The 20,775-nt window shown below is 42.2% G+C and overlaps 1 protein-coding gene across 1 annotated transcript in view; it reads right to left on the reverse strand.

The window, feature by feature from the left end:
• The window catches only part of ZC3H6 (zinc finger CCCH-type containing 6), a 57,388-nt gene that overhangs the window by 24,855 nt on the left and 11,758 nt on the right, over positions 1-20,775 (reverse strand). Inside the window, exons 2-5 of the mRNA XM_068253278.1 lie at positions 14,269-14,461; positions 10,919-11,023; positions 9,469-9,676; positions 3,438-3,571 (exon numbers count right to left, since the gene is read on the reverse strand). Of these exons, the coding sequence (XP_068109379.1) occupies positions 3,438-3,571; positions 9,469-9,676; positions 10,919-11,023; positions 14,269-14,461 (640 nt within the window). The remainder of the gene's footprint in view (positions 1-3,437; positions 3,572-9,468; positions 9,677-10,918; positions 11,024-14,268; positions 14,462-20,775) is intronic.

The raw sequence follows: 20,775 nt of genomic DNA on the forward strand, positions 1-20,775 counted from the left end.
CAGCTGAAAGCTCTGCCTCCCCAAGCTCTGCCTCCCCGGGCAGCAAAATCCACAACTTTCAAAGTCGTGCATTTTTGCCCTGGTATTTGGGGGGTTTTAAACCAGTGAACAGCTGCGCGGATGCAGCATTTTAGTTAGGGCGATACTGTTGAAGGTAACTGTTACAGAAAAAATGGAATTTTATGAGAATTTAGAGTCTCTTTAAAGAGGAGCTGTTAGGTATAAGGTCTCAGAGAAAAAAAACACATATCAGTAGCTAAAGATTGGCTGTACTTACATTACATATGCATTTCACTGTCCACGTTTGGATTTCACTGAATTTTTATATAGTATTTGCAGAGAATGATGCTCCTGACAGCTCATGGCAGGTTCCATGTTTGTCTGTCTCCTATGTAGCCAAATGTGTCGTCATGTCCTGCCTGCTTCCTGATGATTCCACTCAGAAAAAATACAACACTACTGTGCAGTGAATATTAATTAGCCATGTGGCTATTAACAATAGCGGACTCATGCAGTATACTCTGCCCGAAAATTTTTCAGTGCTGGCTGTTGTAACATGAGACTGTAACTTCTCACTAGCAGCCGAGGGGAGGACCCAAGCAGTCCCAGAATGCTTTGGAGTATGGTATGCGGCCTGTCGTCCTTTTAAGAGCTTGGATCTAACATCCTTGCTGTTCAGCACACATCAAAAGTAAGAGAGATTTTTAACTTCAGTATTGCCCTTTTGGCTTCCTTCTAAACTGTTTATAACAGGAGAATAGAGGTTTAAATTAGCTTTTGCAGCCTGACAGTTACTCTTTAATGGCCATAGCAAAAAGTAACAGTCATAGCAATAGATGGAGACAATTGTGAATGTAGCTGAATTTCTCAAATACTGATTTTCCTAGACTTGTTTATTTATTCATTAGTTGTTCTGAACTCTGTATACTATACGATGCTCATAGAGCATGCTTTGTTCTCTTGCTAATCCTTACATTTAATAAAAAGATTCGACATCAAACTAGAAGTCTTTGTCTCTTCCGAAAAATGTCAAAATGCACTGGGATCCTGGGCTATGTTTGTGACTTTAGGAGTATACGAGGTTCATTAACCACTTATGTATCAGCAGTCTCTGACCAAGGACACTTTAAGTGAGATTTAAAGTGGCTAGTTATCTACCTGTGGCTTTTTTTCAACCCCCTGAAGTCCTCCTGGACCCTCATTGTCATTCTGTGCTGCTCCATTCCTCTGCTGTCCCCCTTTGAACACTGTATTTGCGGCCCCGTACCTCGTCCCATCACGCTCCCGTTGCTGGGAGCGTTCTGCGCTTGCACAATAACTAATAACTGATACGTACAGTAGCCGGTGACTCGCCAAGTCGCCCAACTTTCAGAGGATAATATGGAGGAACTGAACACCATGGAATGACAGCAATGAACCAGAAAGACTTCAGGGGGCTAGACAAAGCCCCAGGTAAGTAACTGTCCCCGTTAAATTTCACTTTAACATTTCCTTTTTTTTTTTTAAAGAAAAACTGAGGTGTGAGCATTGTGTGGCTCACAGCGATCATGGGGAGAACACAGAGCTGCTGTCATCGTGACAGTAAAGCAAGCGGCTGCAGTGACAGAATGGTGGAAACGGTGAGAGCTACGGGACTAAGCAGCCTGTCTGTGCGGGACAAGTAGCTGGAATCTACGCCTTGGTAGGAATAACAGCTCTCAAACGGTGTAGATTTCAATTACCATGGTCAGAAACTGGTTAAATGTGTTTTTATTTTCTTACAGAAATACATAAACACGTGGGCTGTATTGGTACTTTACCAAATTGCCCTTAACACCCTGTAAGGCTTCATAGTGTGACCAGACTAATACTTAGGGTCAATGCTTCCAAAAGGTCAATTTAGGCAATTTCCCAGTGCCCCAAACTTCAGTCAGGGACTGTAGATTATTTTAAGTACAGTATAAATATCTAATGCTAGGTACACACTATGAGAATTTTTGGCAGATTTACTGTCAGGTCGATTATTTCCAACATGTCCAATCTGATTTCCGATCGATTTCCGATAGAAGTGACCAGATAACTGTCGGAAATCGATCGGAAAATGCTCGGAAATCAGATCGGACATGTTGGAAATAATTGATCTGACAGTAAATCTGCCAGAAAATCTCATAGTGTGTACCTAGCATAAGAGGCTCCACACTCAATTATGCCAAGGGCCTCTTTTAACCTAAAACTGTCCCTGGCAGGGTGCTCAAATCTTCTGGTGCCTGGATCTACTTGCAATAGATTTAATATTTATTTAAGTATTTATATAGGGCCAACATATTACGCAACACTGTACAGAATATATATTGTCTTGTCACTAACTGTCCCTGAGAGGGCTCACAATCTAGTCCCTACCATAGTCATATGTCTATGAATGTATCGTGGGGTGCATGTATCATAGTGTAGGGCCAATTTAGGGAGGAGCCAATTAACTTATCTGTATGTTTTTTGGGATGGGGAGGAAACTGGAGTGCCTGGAGGAAACCCACACAGACACGGGGAGAACATACAAACTCCTTGCAGATGTTGACCTGACTGGTATTTGAACCGGGGACCCAATGCTGCAAGGCAAGAGCGAGAGCGCTAACCACTATGCCACCGTGCTGCCACTGTGCATTTAGGTAGGCCTGCTCAGATTTCCAACCTTTGAATTGTTGTTGGCAGTGAAATAATGAAACAAAACAGAAGGCCCGTCTTGGATGTCTATTAAATTAAACTACTTTTATTTTTCTCTAAATTTATTTTGCTGAGGGAGTCAAAAACAGTAAACTTAATTTATTTTGAAGGACCTCTCCAGCAAAAAAAGTAAGCAGTTAAAATCTGACAGAACTTATAGGTTTTGGACTAGTCCATCTCCTCATAGGGAATTCTCAAGGATTTCTGTGTTTTCAAAAGTATTTCCTCAATCACAGTTGCTAAGTCTAACTGACAACATAATGTGCATGTGAGTATGGACCTGGCTGGTATCTTACTATTTTGGCAGTTAAACTGCCATTGAGGAAATGAAATTTGAGATAACAGAGGCGCCAAATTAGAGTAAAACCATCTAAAATCAGTTTAAAAGGAGGGGGGTTGGTGGATACCACCCTCAGGTATAAAAGGACCAGCCAATTAGTCGTTATATATAAACAATTTAGTTTATTATAGATTCTCCAGACATGCAACGCGTTTCACGGGTCAAATGCCCGCTTCATCAGGCAATCAGTGTTGGAGATACACAAGGCTGTAGCAATATTCAGGCCCAGCGCCTACTGAGAATCCCACATGAGGAGATGGACTAGTCCAATACCTGTCATTTCTGTCAGATTTTAACTCTACTATTTTTGCTGTAGTGGTCCTTTTAATGGAAAGAGGAGAAAGTCACCCAGCAATAATATACACAAAATATATTGCAGCTAGTTTCTGAGCCTCACCTCTTGGTATCCATCTTGGTAATACGATCCTTTATGAGAGCCCCTGCCTCTGCCCCTGTCTTTGCGCATCATCATCTTCTTATGTGGACCACCTCCTCGTCCATAGTAATAGCCTTTCTGAGGCTGCTCAGCTCCTGGGCAAAAGAAAGTATATGGTTACTAGGCATATATTGTATATATTTATATATAATATCATCTTACTTCTAAGACACTTTGTTCTCCATTGTTATCAATGATTACACTTTACAAGTCTGGAGATAGCTGGCTTGCCCAAAACTTCTGCTGCAGGCCTCCACTGGAGTTGATAGGAAATACCCATCAGAGCCAGAGAAATCATGAAAAAGTGCCAGTGAACAACACTCGAGTCAATGCCTATCAAAACTGATCAATGGCCACAAAAAACGACAGTAATAGCCAATCAGCACCTGCTAAAAACACCACATAGTGTGAGTCTGATAAATGTCCTGTGTCTCTTTTTTTATAATCAAATTGTGATTTAGATATGTAAAAAGGAAATGGATAAGTACATAAACCAATCCCTGCCATAGACCAGTGAGCCCCCACATCAGGATATTTGAATTTCACATCAAGGATTCCTGTTCATTCATAGCCACCAATGGAAATCCTTGGCAGCAAATACTATTATCACAAAGCCAGAATTCCTGGTCAGTGTGTGCCAGGGAAGCAATACGAGCAGGCACATGTCGGCGTTCTGCAATCAAGAAAGAAGAGGGACACCTTAAAGAGGAACTGTAACGGTAAAACGTCCCCTGAGGGGTACTCACCTCGGGTGGGGGAAGCATCAGGATCCTAATGAGGCTTCCCACGCTGTCCTGCGTCCCTCGGGGGTCTCGCTGTAGCCCTCCGTACAGCCGTGACGCAATATTTACCTTCCTGGCTCCTGCGCAGGCGCTCCGATGGCTGTCGGCTCCGAAGTAGGCGGAAATACCCGATCGCCGTTGGGTCCGCTCTACTGCGCAGGCGCAAGTCTCCGGCGCCTGCGCAGTAGAGCGGACCCGACGGAGATCGGGTATTTCCGTCTATTTCCGAGCCGAATGCAGCCACAGCGCCCCCGCTGGAGCCAGCAAAGGTAAATATTGAAATTACAGTCGGGCCGGTCGCCGGCTGTTCAGAGGGCTGCAGCGAGACCCCCGTGGGACGCAGGACGGCGTGGGAAGCCTCATTAGGATCCGAAGGCTTCCTCCACCCGAGGTGAGTACCCCCCAGGGAATCTTTTTCAAGTTACAGAGTCTCTTTAAAGAGGAGCTGATAACCTTTTTACCACAAGAAATATTTTCTTTTACTCGAATAGCTTATCAGGAACAACTCTATGGCTGATATTATTCTGAAATCCCACCTACAGTGTGATGTCAGAACCATGGTCCTAACAGTTTACTTTGTAACCTCATTGCACTGTGAGAAATAACGGCTGTTTCCAACTGCCAAGCAAGCCATATCCCTCTCTACGGAATGTTAGTTTACTGAGAGTTCTATGCAACAGAGACGACTTGTGAGTGTTAAAGAGGAACTCCAGTGAAAATAATGTAGTAAAAAAAGTGCTTCATTTTTTACCATAATTATGTATAAATGATTTAGTCAGTGTTTGCTCATTGTAAAATCTTTCCTCTCCCCGATTCACATTCTGACATGTATTACATGGTGACATTGTTACTGTGGGCAGGTTATGTAGCTGCTCCTAGCTGTTTTGGCTGTTAGAGACAGCTGTAAACAGCTATTTCCTGTCTGTGAACATTGTTACATTGTGGCAGTTTGCCCAGAGTACCACGGTACTCAGAGCTTCTTGTGGGAGGGGTTTCAGCACAAAATCAGTCATACAGCGCCCCCTGATGGTCTGTTTGTGAAAAGCATTATATTTCTCATGTAAAAGGGGGTATCAGCTACTGATTGGGATAAAGTTAAATTCTAGGTTGGAGTTTCTCTTTAAGGTGCCCATTACCGGTATAATTTTTTCACCAAATGTAATCTTTCGATGCAATTTTTACGAATTGGCTAGAAAATTCACCTTTTATAAAGGCAATCGATAAGGAACGATTCTTTGGTGGATAAATAGGATACAATCGATCGAACAGTTGAATTTTATGATCGAATTTTAAGAAAGAATCGTTCAGTAAATGCGAACAATCAATTGTTCCGATTACGGTAGTTAGATCATTCAAATCACATCAAAAGATCGCATTTAGTGAAAAATTGTACTTTTAATGGGCCCCTTTAACCACTTAAGCCCGAAGGGTTGAAATTTTTTTACATCCGAACAACTTTCACCCCCCATTCATTTGCCAATAACTTTATCACTACTCATCACAATTAATTGATCTATATCTTGTTTTTTCCGCCACCAATTAGGCTTTCTGTGGGTGGTATATTTTGCTAAGAGCCCCTTTACTGTAAATGCATTTTAACAGGAAGAATAAGAAAAAAATGGAAAAAATTCATTATTTCTCAGTTTTCAGCCATTATAGTTTTAAAATAATACATGCCTCCATAATTAAAACTCACGTATTGTATTTGCCCATATGCCCCGGGTATTTCACCGTTAAAATTATGTCCCTATCACAATGTATGGCGACAATATTTTATTTGGAAATAAAGGTGCATTTTTTCCGTTTTGCGTCCATCACTGTTTAGAAGCCCATAATTTATTAAATCATATTGATATACTCCTTTGACATGCATATTTAAAAAGTTCAGACCCTTAGGTAACTATTTATGTTTTTTTTGTTTTTTTTATTATTGTAATTTTTTTTTTTTTTTTAATTTAAACTTGTATGTGAGTATTTTTTGGTGTGGGAGGTAAACAGGGTTTTTTTTTATATATTTATATGTTTAATTTGAATTTTTTTTTTTTCAGGTGTAATTTGCTATTTGGCCACAAGATGGCCAGAATCAAAAAGTCCTGGGAGCGATCGATCTCGCTCCCAGGCAGAAGAAAGGAGCCCAGAGCTCAGAAAAGCCGCAGCATCTGAAGAGACGCTGTCGGCTTTTCTCCGGGGGGGGTCCGATCAGCGAAAGGGATTTATAATCCCTTTCACTGATCGGTGGGCTAGCGGCCAGCAGCGGGGGCGCGCACGGGGGGGCCCGCGGGAGCGCGCGCAACCCGTGGGAGTGCGCGCAGCCCAACTGGACGAGAAATCTCGTCCAGTTGGGCTTAAGTGGTTAAAGAGCAACTCCAGTGAAAATAACATAATGAAAAAAGTGCTTAATTTTCACAATAATTATGTTTAAATGATTTAGTCAATGTTTGCCCATTGTATCTTTCCTCTCCCTGATTTACATTTTGACATTTATCACATGGTGGCATTTTTACTGCTGTGGAAGGAGATGCTGCTTCCTTTTTTGGCAGTTGGAAACAGCTGTTATTTCCCACAATGCAACAAGGCTCCCACAGTGTGATGTCAGCACCATGGTCCTGACATCACACTGTGGGAGGGGTTTCAGCAAAATATCAGCCATACAGCGCCCACTGATGAACTGTTTGAAAAAAGGAGAAGATTTCTCATGGTAAAGTGGGTATCAGCTACTAAATGGGATAAAGTTCAATCCTTGGTCACGGTTTGCCAGATGTTGCCACCTGTGATAAATTTCAGCATGTAAATCAGGGTAAGGAAAGATTTTACAATGGGCAAACACTGACTAAATATTGTATATTATGGATATTGTAAAAAAAAAATTAAGCAATTGTATTCATTATATTATTTTCACTACAGTTCTTATTGAAAATGATTATAAAGACAAACAACAAGGACAGATTTTCCCTGCTGAAATACTGCTATGAGTTGTTACTGGTCCTCTTTAAGGGACATGATGTGTGATCAGGACCCTGAGGATGATTTCAGCGTTGCAGAGCCGGTTCGGAGGTGGAAGAGAACCTTCCACTACCCCTCTTCCATCACTAAGTGGCAATGCAACGCTGTCACCATCCTCTGGGTCCCGATCATGTCATATGACCCAGAAGGCATTCCAGTGGACGCTCAGTGGAGGAATGAGCCGATCCAGCGTCCGGAACAGGTAAATATGAAACTGCTCCCTGTGCCCACTCTTCATAGGTAATGTTCAAAGGATTGTCAGCACACCGTTCTCAATAGCACACACTTTATTGTGCCAGTCTCCACAAGATAATCCAACAATTGTTTCGGGGCCACGCAGGGTCCCCCTTTATCAAGGCATGTGGTTGCAAGGCATTTCTACATCATTCATTTTTTATATAAAAAAAAAACCCTAATACCCCACCCCACACAAGTGACCTCACAAAAGACATCATATTGATTGACAGCGGTAAACAATGAACACGTCTCATACATTATTTGTAATCAAAAAGAGATATTCAAGTTTCAAATATAACCACTGTACTCAGTACTACTGAAGCCCTGGATCTTACCATCTAGATCTGCCCACAACGTCCCAGGTGCCATCAGCTGCCCATTGTGCCAGCAAAGTTTGAATCCAGTACCGCCCACTTGGCCGTTATGTGCACAAGTTGCAGATCCAACCGTTGGCCACAAGCGGCTAGTTCCTCCTCCGTTCGCTACTGAAGTGCGGTGATGTGGGCGGGGCCTAATGCCCACGCTCGCTGACGTCTCCGCATCCAATCGCCGCTAGTCGTCATGTCCCGCCTCCGTGCACGTGTCCTCACACGTGCCCAGAGCGGCCAATCTCAATGCGATCGCCGTCATGCGTACAATGGGACGCAACCCATGTGTCCCACCCGGACATTGCCAGTCATAGGGACGCATGCGCCATGCATAAAATGTGACGCAAGCGCTACGTCACCGCATGTCCATCCACTCAGGGGGCAGTATTCACCAAGCCCATTGTTACCATGGTGATCCCCAACAAAAACACGGCGTTCTCTTATGTCCAGTGCAATCACCCGGCTATTGCCATGGTGACCACTAAACAACAGTGTGTGGCATACAGATCGATCCCTTATAGACAACACGGCCTGTGCGGCATAATTTGCATCAAAACAATGCTAAACCGATGTAAGAGAAAACACACTCACCACCTGCGGTCAGCTGGGCAGATATCCCATTGGGATTGGCCGCTCTGGGCACGTGTGAGGACACGTGCACGCAGGCGGGACATGACAACTAGCGGTGATTGGATGCGGAGACGTCAGCGGAGAGCGAGCGTGGGATTTGGCCCCGCCTACATCACCACACTTTAGTAGCGAACGGAGGAGGAACTAGCCGCTTGTGGCCAACGGTTGGACCGGGAACTTGTGGACATAACGGCCAAGTGGGCGGTACTGGATTCAAACTTTGCTGGCACAATGGGCAGCTGATGGCACCTGGGGCGGTGTGGGCAGATCTAGATGGTAAGAACCAGGGCTTCAGTAGTACTGAGTACAGTGGTTATATTTGAAACCGGAATATCTCTTTTTGATTACAAATAATGTATGAGAAGTGTTCATTGTTTACCGCTGTCAATAAATATGTCTTTTATGAGGTCACTTGTGTGGGGTGGGGTATTAGGGTTTTTTTTTTATAAAAAAAGTGAATGATGTAGAAATGCCTTGTAACCACATGCCTTGATAAAGGGGGACCCTGCGTGGCCCCGAAACAATTGTTGGATTATCTTGTGGAGACTGGCACAATAAAGTGTGTGCTATTGAGAACGGTGTGCTGACAATCCTTTGAACATTGTATCGATGTGGCATGGCCTTTTCTACTTTGTCAGGCACCCGGGAATATTTAGATGGTGTGCCGACTTCTATCTGGAACTTCACTCTTCATAGGTAGTCCAAGTTTTGCCGGCTGAGACAGCATTGCCCAAAGTTATCTATAACAAGATAACTCAGGTGGGCCTGTAAAAAGGAAATACATCTGGCAGCCTCCATACCCCTCTCAGTTTAAATGTGCTTTAACTCTGACAAGTCTCTCGACACATTAGGTTTCAAGTCAATAGCTGGAAAGGGACTTTATAAACAAAACAAAAAAATCACAGTCCAGTCATGAATATAGCTTATTAGCAGGTGCAGGTACTTTAAGAAGGGTTAAACAAAAGGTTTTACCTGGATCTCCACTTTTCATGGCAGCCTTTTTAAAAGGCGGTTCTCCTGTGTGCGAGTTCTCCTTTGCTTGCCTGTAGTGCTTTAACTGCTCTGCAAAGTCCTCATCTTCCTCCTCATTGTAGTTGCTGTCACTGTAGTTGCTGTAGTCATCATATCCAGAGGCATTTTTCTTTTGTGAGCCCATGTAATTCCCAGGTCCATGGCCGCGCTGTAAGAGATTGCAGTCCGATTAATGCTATTCCTACCTAATATATTGCTGATATAAAAAGGAAAGCCTGTAATAAGGGGATAACCAAACATGTGAGCCTCAGGATGCTTACAGGCTCGATAAAAAAACATTTTGTTACACATTTATCTCCAATGTGAGTACCTAAATATTTATGTGAAAATGGAACATTTAGATTCAGGACAGAAAAAGTCTCAGCACTTCCATCTATAACAGGGAAAGTGAGAAAGATTTTTCAATCTAAGATGAACCTTGACTTAAAAAAAACTAGATACTTACCTATGAAGAATGAAGCCTCTGGATGCTGTAGAAGCTTCCTGCTCCGTCCTTCCTTTATTGCACATGGACAGACCCAACCAAAGAAACCCGACAAGAGCTTGTCGGATTGAAGATCTGAGCTTCGCTCCTTCATGCAGTGTGTGTCTATACTGCACCTGCACGAGTAAGGCCGTGCCTGCACAGTAAGCCGAAACTGCTTGTGTAGGAGTGGTGCTGTGCTACTGCGCAGGTGTGGCTGTGCTTGTGCAGTTGAAGAATGCCCAGGCTCATGCATGAAGAGGAGCAAAGCCCAGATCTTACAAATTCCTGGTGAGCGGCGGCTGAAGCACATGGGAAGCCTCTGCAGCATCTATCTTCTTAGGTAAGTATCTGAATTTGACCCGAGGTTTCTTGTCCAACTGACTGTGAGCCACACATCTGTTCACCACCTGCTTAAGCTTTAAAGTGGAACTCTAGCCACACCATAAGAACTGTTAGGAACAAACTCCTGTTTTCAAAAAATGCCTGGAAGGGTTAACATTCAAACCAGCCAAACCCATATCGATTGTTTTTGGCTGATTTGATCAGCCTGACCAAATCTGCCTGACATCCACTGTCCCACCATTTCCAATTGATTTTGGACAGTTTATCAATTTAAAGTGTGATGAGATATGTTGTAAAATCTCCATGCGAGGGGGGTGGGTCAGGAGCAGTCGGTAATCAATGGCCACCTAGAGTGTTGCACTGCATCAAGCGGTAGAACAGCTCCATCAACATGGAACAGATCGCTTTTGAAACCTGTCAAAATTGAGATTGCCATGTAGGGTAGGAATTGATCAATAGACAATTTTTGGAAGTGAAAAGCAAAGTTTTGGGGCTTATAAAAAGCTAAGTAGTGAAATTTGTTTTAAACTGATGTATGCATTTCCCTGGTATTAATAAACAAACAGTAAACCATTATCTTACCTGTGAATAATGAGAGTCATAGTCTCTGTACATGGGAGCTTTGTGAGGCCTCTCTGTATGCTCCGCATCAGAATCATAGCTGTAATCGGAGCTGTTGTCACTATGCTGCAACAGATACATAAATGGCAATCAAACACCAAAAAGCAAACTAAACAGTCATTAAGTTACTGCAAAACGAAATGTGCATTTATTTACATGTAATATACTCAACAGGTAATTAAAACATAAATGAATAAAGAATTCCAACCCAAAGCATCACTAGTATATATTAGTTCACACTAGACTAATTGCACTAGTAGCAAACAAAGATAGCTGAGATCCAAGATGTTGCTTGACTACTAACCCCAATATAAAATAAATAGGTTTATGATGAGACACTGAAAACAAGGGCCAGGCCAAGGCAGATGCTGGTCTGGGCTGAGAGTTCTGAGGGTGCTTGAAAGGGAAGGGGGTGGGGCGCAGACCTCTATCTTCCCTCCCTCTCCTTGGGCCCCTCTTCTATCACAGTGCAGCCCTCTAGGCTCCAGACGCTTTTTGAAGAAAAGGTCAGTCAATTGGACTACAAGCTGCTTTTGCCATTTTCTGAATAATCAGGAGTGGTTTATCAAAATTAATGGTGGAAAATCAGAAGAGCTTCAGATTGGAGAGGACTGCCACTGGCTTCTTCCAGTAAGCTCTTATGGAAATGCATTAGAGTCTCGGTTATCCGGCACTGACAGGGACTGGCTGATGCCGAGTAAGTGTGCTTTCTGGATGTTTGAGACCCAATGTTAAAGAGTAACTGTTAGCCCCAAAAATGAAATTTAAATCTCTATTGCAATCTTTTATTTACTATTTAAGTGAGCCAAAAAGGCAATGCAGAAGTTAAAAATCAATCTATTTTTTTTACTATGTAGCCTTTTCCCCAAGCTCCGGACGCAAAGCCGCATATCAGATACTGATGAGCATGCCTATGTCTGCCCGACCCCCCTCTCCCCCCCAGGACCAGGTGCCGATATATTCTCACATCAAACAGCTGACCGCTCTGACACGGAGAGAGAGCGGGAGCACTTCCAGCGCCGCCACCGCAGAGCAGCCGCCGCGCATCTCTCTCACATGTGACTCTCTCACGTGACTCGGCGGCGGCTGCTCTGCGGTAGCGGCGCTGGAAGTGCTCCCGCTCTCTCTCCGTGTCAGAGCGGTCAGCTGTTTGATGTGAGAATATATCGGCACCTGGTCCTGGGGGGGAGAGGGGGGTCGGGCAGACATAGGCATGCTCTGCATGCTCATCAGTATCTGATATGCGGCTTTGCATCCGGAGCTTGGGGAAAAGGCTACATAGTAAAAAAAAAGATTGATTTTTAACTTCTGCATTGCCTTTTTGGCTCACTTAAATAGTAAATAAAAGATTGCAATAGAGATTTAAATTTCATTTTTGGGGCTAACAGTTACTCTTTAAAAATAGGCCTAGCTAACAAAGGTACTATACTCCACTCTATATACAGTACACACCATGAACTGTATATTGAATGTTAAAATACAGTGACTTTAAAGTGTATTAACCTTGGGGGAGCCTTGTTTTTAAAGGATACCCCTCGAGGTGACATGTGACATGATGAGATAGACAAGGGTATGTACAGTGCCAAGCACACAAATAACTATGCTGTGTTCCTTTTTTCTTTCTCTGCCTGAGAGTTAAATATCGGGTATGTAAGTGGCTGACTAAGTCCTGACTCACACAGGAAGTGACATTTCTGTGTCCTAAGTAAGGATAAAGTTATTTCTGATTAAATAAGGACATAGCTAAACTGTCAAAACTGCTCTGGTCAATAAGTGGGAAAAAAGGTATGGATGCGAAGTGGTTAAGCACAGCTGGGCCCACCAACAGCCTGAGGAGTTGACCTTCACCACTGTGAGTACTGCTGGCGATTTGTGCTGGTTGGTTACGACTGCTGGTTAGTTGAGTTCTGGATAACTAGGACTACTGTATATGCATCAGTCTCATACAGAGCTAGGTTTTTCCAGTTAACATGGTATCAAAAAGGTCTTGTAACGTAGCAACATACAGCGTGTAGACCTATATCTCCCATGCAGCATTGCATCACAATGGTTTCCATAGAGAAAAGGGTGTAGGCAGCGCTTCCAAATACAGAAGGCTGCACCTGAATTGATTAAGCTGCAGAGAAGTGCAGAGCTCCAATGGACCATATTACACAACATGCATTCAAACCGGTACAGCAATGGAGGGCAAATTTAAATTTGCATAATTTTGCATCTGATTTGGATTCAAGGCGTGTATTTAGCCCCTGGGGGTCTGTACACTTGATGGTTTATAAGCCAGTTGCAGCCTGTGAGCGCTGTCATTTTTGTTTGTCTGTCTTGAAGAGATGTGTATAACATTGTATGATAAGTCGCACCAGGTAAGTTATGCTTTTAATGTCAGGTTAGTGGTAGGTCTTCCCCGAGGGGGCACGTCAACGCCGGGGGGAAGTCTAGTAGGGAATGATTTGTGCACATATTATTTGCTGAAGCTAACGCCCTCCATTGCTGTACCGGTTTGAATGCATGTTGTGTAATATGGTCCATTGGAGCTCTGCACTTCTCTGCAGCTTAATCAATTCAGGTGCAGCCTTCTGTATTTGGAAGCGCTGCCTACACCCTTTTCTCTATGTAAAACGTTCTAAGTATACTTGTGGTAGCCTGCATCCAATCTGCATTCAAATTTTAGATTAGGGACTAGCACATAAATTAGCATTTAAATTTGCATAATTTTGCATCTGATTTGGATTCAAGGCGTGTATTTAGCCCTTGGGGGTCTGTACACGCCCCTTGACGGTTTATAAGCCAGTTGCAGCCTGTGAGCGCTGTCATTTTTGTTTGTCTATCACAATGGTTTCAACAAAGAAAAGTGAAGTCGATGGGTTTAAGGGCCCTTTTCCACTAGAATGCGATCCGATTTGCCTATCGCAAAAACACCACGATTCATTTGCAAATTGAGGTGCTGTTTTTCCACTAGGGCCATTCAATTTTAGCAAAATGCAATAGCCAGCCTGCTGTGATTTTCAGTGCTTTTGCAATCATAGCCAACAGATCGCGCAGCAATCGTTGTGAAATCGTGGTAGTATTAATGAAAAGAAACTATCTAGTGGAAAAGGACCCTAGTTTTGGGCCTTTATTTCAGCCGCGCTGCTGAGAGATGAGCCTCTGGGACATATATTATGTGAATAGTTCCAATGTGGAAGAAATCATACCATTTACACTACAACATAGAATATCCAATATGTGATGAGATCTACTAGCAACTACCGTACAGTCACCCCTATTATTAGTTGCCTACTACAAATACAAAGCAAACCCCAGCGCACTGTCACCTTATGCTTCTCTCTGCGCCGGCGTTTCTTTTTCTCTCGTTCTTTCTTCTTGCGTTTCTTAGACCGTTTGTGTGATTTTTCACTGGAGGGTTTGTCTTCTTCCTCCTTGGTCTCTTCCTTTGCTTCCTCTGCTTCAGGTTCCTCTTCAAAACCTCCATCTTCTATTTCACCATCCTCCAGTTCTCCCTCTTTCCTGTGGGTAGAGAACAAGAATTTCCCATTAAACACAACGGTCAATACAGATTGTATAAAAGAAATCCAATCCCAGCCAAAAATGGACAACACATTCATATGATCATGCACTAAATAAGTGCAGCAGTAGATCACTATTGTATCTGCTCAGATCTGCCCAAGTCCACTTACTGAAACTGGCTCCCTTAACAAAGCCAAGATCCATAACAATTATATGACTAGGTTCACCAGTCCCTATGGAGAAAATCCATTCACAACAGCACTTGCATCCAGTGGTTGGATTTGTATCTGGACTGGTGCTTTCTCTCAGCCCTGTTATACCACTGTCTCATCATTTGTAATTAAAACATACTACCTGCTCCAGGGGAAAGCTGGATCAGCTAGTGTCCATCCCTGCAGCTCCCTGATCCCCCTGAAATCTGTAACTGCTTACTTTTGCTTTCAGAGGTCACGACGCTGCACAGAGCTCTTTGCTCTCATCTGAGAAGCACAAAGCTGAGAAAGGCTGGGAACGGGTGAGGGATAGGCAGCGAAGGGCCAGTGAGAAAAGGGACAGGGCATTTCTGACGCCTAGAGTGGGTATTTTGCAGGAGTGCCTCTCCTTCAAGGGATGCCCCTTTCCCTTGAGACTGCCGACAAGCTGCATATCTGATGTCACAATTGTTTGATGCACTTTTTTTTGCCCTCTTATTGGGTATCAGGGAGAACTGGGCTGATTTTATCCAGCTGCAGAGAGACTGGCATTACTAGCACTGATTTATTAGTGAGAAAAAGAGAAGACAGGCAAAGTTCTAGGAAGGATTGGTACTACATATACTTGTTCATCCTGTTATTTCACATCACTTTAGGTACTCTTTAAATTGGGTAAGTTTAGCGCTTTAATGACTTTCTCATAGCAACAAATTCATATTTTCACTTTTCGAAAAATGTAAACCTGGCATAGGCTTGTTTGCTGAATGGTATTTATTGCTGGTATTTCTATCACTGAATGCATTCCCATTTATAGGCTCTAGTTTAAACACTGATTCTTATACCAGTTTTTTGTTCTCTTCATGTCTCAATTTAATCATTCACATGGGTGCATCACTGAGTGGTTCACAGTGCTCAGCAATGCATCTGGAGTACAACCAAAAGGAATTTCTGAATGATTGCATCGGAACCTGTTCACAAAAATATGGTGCAAAACAGCGCTAATAAAAAAAACCCTAATTACTTCATTGTTGTGCTGTGTAATGGCCAGAAGCACTTGGCTGTAGGGAATAAAGCCAGTGAAGGCCCTACATAAGTGGGCTGTTATCTAATGTAAACATTATAGAAGGTGTAATGCCTAATACACACGGTACGATTTTCCGTGCGATAGATGGATCCGATAGATAAAATCCGTCATGTCCGATATTGTTACAGATCGTTTCCGCGCTCGATTTCTCATAGCGGTGAATGGAAAAAGATAAAAAAAAACCACAAATGAAAATAATAGAATCGAGCGCAGAATCGTGCGGGAAAAACAATCGGGTCGCAAAATTGCATGGAAAATCTTACCGTGTGTGCCCAGCATAAGGCCTGGGACCTACTGGGAGCGATCTTGCAGTGCTCACAGTTTGCCAGTGGATCTGCAAAGCACTATACCAGCAGAACCTTATGGGCGTGGTTCCACATGCAGCGTTTTGGGAGCGATCCCTGAGCAACCACATTAGTGGCTGCAGAGCAACCGCAGGGTTGTGGTTGCGTTGCACGGTAGTGGGCACATGGAGGTTGTGGGCACTTGTGTGTGCCTATTAACATTAACTGCTATATTACTAGTTACTGGCGATCAGCATAGTGCTGTGACAATGTATTTCAATGTAAGTGCTAACACTGCAGCCTTGCCATTTGTATACAATCGCAAACGCTCTTCATGCAACATTTTTTTAGCTGAATCGCATTGCAAAATTGCAGTGTGAACCAAAACGCACACAGATTTTATTGTATTCCATTGATGAAATTTTATGGAAAATGAAGGAATGTACCATCTATTTCAGTTTAATTAGGCAACATTGATAATTGAATTACACAAAAAAAAAAAAAAAACACAACAACAATGTATTGTCAACTTCAGTTAGACTTACTAAAGGTGGCCATTAATGATGAGATTCTTTGAACGATCGATCTGAAACAATCGATCGGGCCCACTAATGGAATGATAGCTGCTATCCAATTTGATCAGATTAATGGAATCTATCTGAAAAAAGGATTGATGGGATCGATATGAGGATCAAATTGGAGAATCGATCGTCCAAAGAATCGTATTGTTAATGGCCAACTTTAGTATTTTATTTTACATTTATCAGTACCTTAGTTGTTGTTTTTTTATTACACTATTCAGAATGGCACATTCTCAAGATCTGTATTTACCCAGCTTTAAAATGATGAACAATTCTGTCATGTTAAAATACTGAAGGAGAAATTTTGGATCTGTTCAGAGATGTTTCTACAGAAGATGTTTGACCGCTAAATGTGTTCCATTGCACTTTACCACAGCTATTTGTGTGGCCAGAGCTTACTTATAATATTGTATGGTGTTTCTCTCTCACGTATGGTGCCCATACACGGTACAGTAAAAACGATCGATTTTCCCGTTAATTTGACCAAAGCAATCAAATTGAATAAAAGTAAAAAAATAATCTTTTTTCGATCAAGAAAAATGAACGATTATCCGTATTGTCAATAAAATTCCAAAGGAACACGTTGGAAAAATCTTTCTATTTGATCTAATGGGAAATTTAAACAAAAAAATTGTACCATGTATGGGCACCATAAGTGTGGTTTGCCTTCTTAAAACAGAAGGAATCTGCGATAATTCAGCTTTAAGTGAACATCTGTGGTTACCCACAATGCACTGCTACTGATTATGCAAATTCTCTGTTTATGCTCCTGAAGTCAGGCTTACATCCAGAGCCGCGGGTGTATACCTAACTGATTCAAACCCAAAGTACATGCTACAAAAAATAATACTTGCCACAGACTATTTGTTCCATTCAGCACCAGTTTTTGTTGCTCATCTGTCAGGCCTAGAACCCACTACAAATCGCAAATCGCTATCTCTATTGTTAGCGTTTTTAATAAGCAATTTCCCAAGCGGTTTCCAGGGATTTTGGGAGCGATTTTAAAAAATGTAAGCTTTTTGCCAGCGATTGAGATAGCGATTTGGGAATTTAATTCTGTAAAAAAAAAATATAAAATAATTTAAAGTTTGCAGTAATTCAAAATCACACACAAATCGCTATGTGTAGCAATTTATAAGTGATTTAGCAGCGCTTCAATACTTTACATAGGAGCGCAAACGCTCCAAAAATGATGCATGTCTTGCGATTTGATAAATTGCAATCGCTCTGCTGGAATCTGTCCCATCCATTTACATTGGCAGAGCGTTTAAGGAAATCGCTAGCGATTGAGAGAAATCTCTAGACGCTCAAAAAAGAGCTCTAGTGGGTTCCAGGCCTAACAGAGAGAAAATCCTGGGTGCATGGGTCAGAAATTTCTTGAAACAGAGTAAAGCAACTGTTACATATGCAGCAGCTTGCTATGCTCTAGCTCTGTGCTATGCAGATGCCAGACAGTACATATATCATGAATGAATGGTGCACTTCCTGGCTTGACAATGGAAACACATTAGTGTCTGAAACAGCAGCTGACACACCAGCCTGTTGCTATAATGACTTGATGTGGAATAGGGTGTAATGCTAATTCACTAATAGTGAGATTACTGGCTATGGAACAAGCTGCAATACTGCCTGTTTGTTTGTGTTTGTAACTCTTGGAGACTTAGCACAGGATAAATCAGATTTGAAGACACATTCTGTTTGTCCTGGCTGCATCTAAAGTTTGGAACAAATAGATGCTTTATTTCCAGCAGATTCAATCACTGTGAACAAATCTGCCAGTCAATGGCCTCAATTCACTACGCTTATCTCCTGTCTTTAATAACTCTTCTAGAGTTGTTACCATGGTGATAAGGCATGTAGTATACAGGAAACATTTTACCTCAGACAAACCTAAAGTTAACTCTTCTGTCTTTAAGTTAACTCTTTAATCCTTAAAATAACTCCAGAGTTAAAGACAGGCTGTTCATTAACTGCGTGTGAAAATAACTACAGAGGAGGTAACTTAACTACAGAGGAGGTAACATAAGGAATGAAGAGATAAGATAACTCTCTTACTGTGTGGAGGTAAGTTTTCTCTTGCCTTAATATCTCCAGCATGATCTTAGTGAATTGAGGCCATTGTCAGATAATTCATCACATGAAATAGGCATTTGGAGTGGGAGTAAACCCTTCTGAGTGAGCAACAAAGTGGTGAAAAACTGCATAGTATTTTACTGCATCGAGTGTTAGCTAGCAGTTCAGAGTCCTAGTGACCTTAAATTTACTTTAAGCTCTGTCCTAGAAAAATAATATAAAAGCAAGGTAGCATTTGCAGTAGCCATACTTTCCCATTGCCCTCAGATTCTAAAAACAGCAGCAAAAAATATAAAAAAATTAAAATAGGTAGTCTCCAGTTAATAATTGAGATAGAGACTGTAGTAGTGTTCTCCCCAGAATTTTTCTCCAGCCGGGAGGCATGAAATAGTTGCCGGGTGAGATGAAAAAGTATCCGGGTGGGGCAATATGAGAAAATGCAGGACCTGTGCACAACTCTGCTTACAGTATAGGAGGAGGTAATCTAATTACAGCCGGGTGCTCACCAAAACTAGCCGGGTGGAGCACCCAGCTAAATGAGCCTGGGGAGAACACTGCTGTAGGTTTGTTCTTAACCTGATTCTGGCCATAACTCGAAACACTGAGCCATCTCTGTCCCCTGTAGCTCCTCTATGGCCTCGTGCCTCCAGCGTCATCCCCTGTGCCACCTCTGTTACCCTGTTCCCCTCTGTATCACCTTTACCTCTACCTCTACTGTGCCCATTTGTGCCTCCTTCTGTGTTAGTGAAGATAATAATGTGCTAATTTCACTAATGCAAATTTCATGTAAAATTTTACAATTTTGAAATGAATTGATTTTGCATAATCCATTCCTAAAAGTTTTCTTTTTTTTATAAATTACAAATGAGGCCATTGTAAAAAAAAAAAATCCGTAAATTGTGAAAACACATTTGTGCAAACCAGGAACAAGTGGGAACAAGCCAAAGACCGTGTAGTTTTTGAAAAAATCAATTTTAAGAAATTCAAAGAAAATGATTTTTAAAGTGAACCAGAAATGAAAATAAACAAATGAGTTAAACAACTGGATCTGTCCTTTTACTCCTAAAAATTACTCTTTTAGATATTTCAAGATATTATTTTATGTATAAACATTTACAAAGCAGATTTAGGCTACTTACACACCAAGACGTTGCGTTTTAGAGGACATTATGGTCGCATAACGTGCATCTAACGCAACGTATGGTGGTGTTGAAGTTGGACGTCAGATTGAGCTGCGTTATGCAGCTCTCAAAGCAGCTGCTCCAGGTTAGTGATAGGAAGCCCGGATCTTTTTAAGAAATCAAATCATTTGAATCAGATCCTTGAAAAGATCCAGATCTTTGAACCAAATCATTTGAATCATTTTACTAGGGAAGCAGACTGGGTGAAATGACTAGCAGGACAGGACTTTCCCTGCACTGTACATTCTGTATGTTCTTGTTTCTTCCAGACAGACATCCACTGTGAACCGAATGTTTCATTGTGATGATTCGACTCACAAAAAAGATCCGGATCAAACGAACGATTCGTTCATGATCTGGACAACACTACAGTCCTACCACGAGTCTCTGCAGTGCAGTGAATATTAATTAGCCATGTGGCTGGCCGCAGCTCCTCCAAAATTACTGAGCATGTGCAAGCAGTCTAACGCTGCTAAGCCCAGTATAACGTACAGCATACAGCACTTTGTTTAAACGTGCTGCGTTACTATGTAACGCAACGTGGGCACTGTGAACAGCACAATTGATTTTACAGTGCTGTGAGTAATGCTGCGTACACACTGGCGACTATGGTCGTTTGAAACAGCTCATTAACGATCGCTCCGCCGACAATCGGGGAAAGAACTTTACCCAACTATCATTAACACGAACGACAAAAGAACGACATCGGGAAGATGGAAATATCCAACCTGACGGATCATATCTACCGACAATCGTTACAAAACTATAGTGTGTACAGACATCGGCCGAGAACAATCGTTACAAGGGCCAATGCGTTTGCGTTGAATTCTGCCCAGCTTCAGTACTTCCTTTGTAGCGCGGCCGTAAAGATTGTTACATTGATCATTTCAATTAAACTTTGTTTTCAAGTTAACAATCAT

Source organism: Hyperolius riggenbachi, chromosome 9, assembly GCF_040937935.1.
Source record: "Hyperolius riggenbachi isolate aHypRig1 chromosome 9, aHypRig1.pri, whole genome shotgun sequence".
NCBI classification, from domain to species: domain Eukaryota; kingdom Metazoa; phylum Chordata; class Amphibia; order Anura; family Hyperoliidae; genus Hyperolius; species Hyperolius riggenbachi.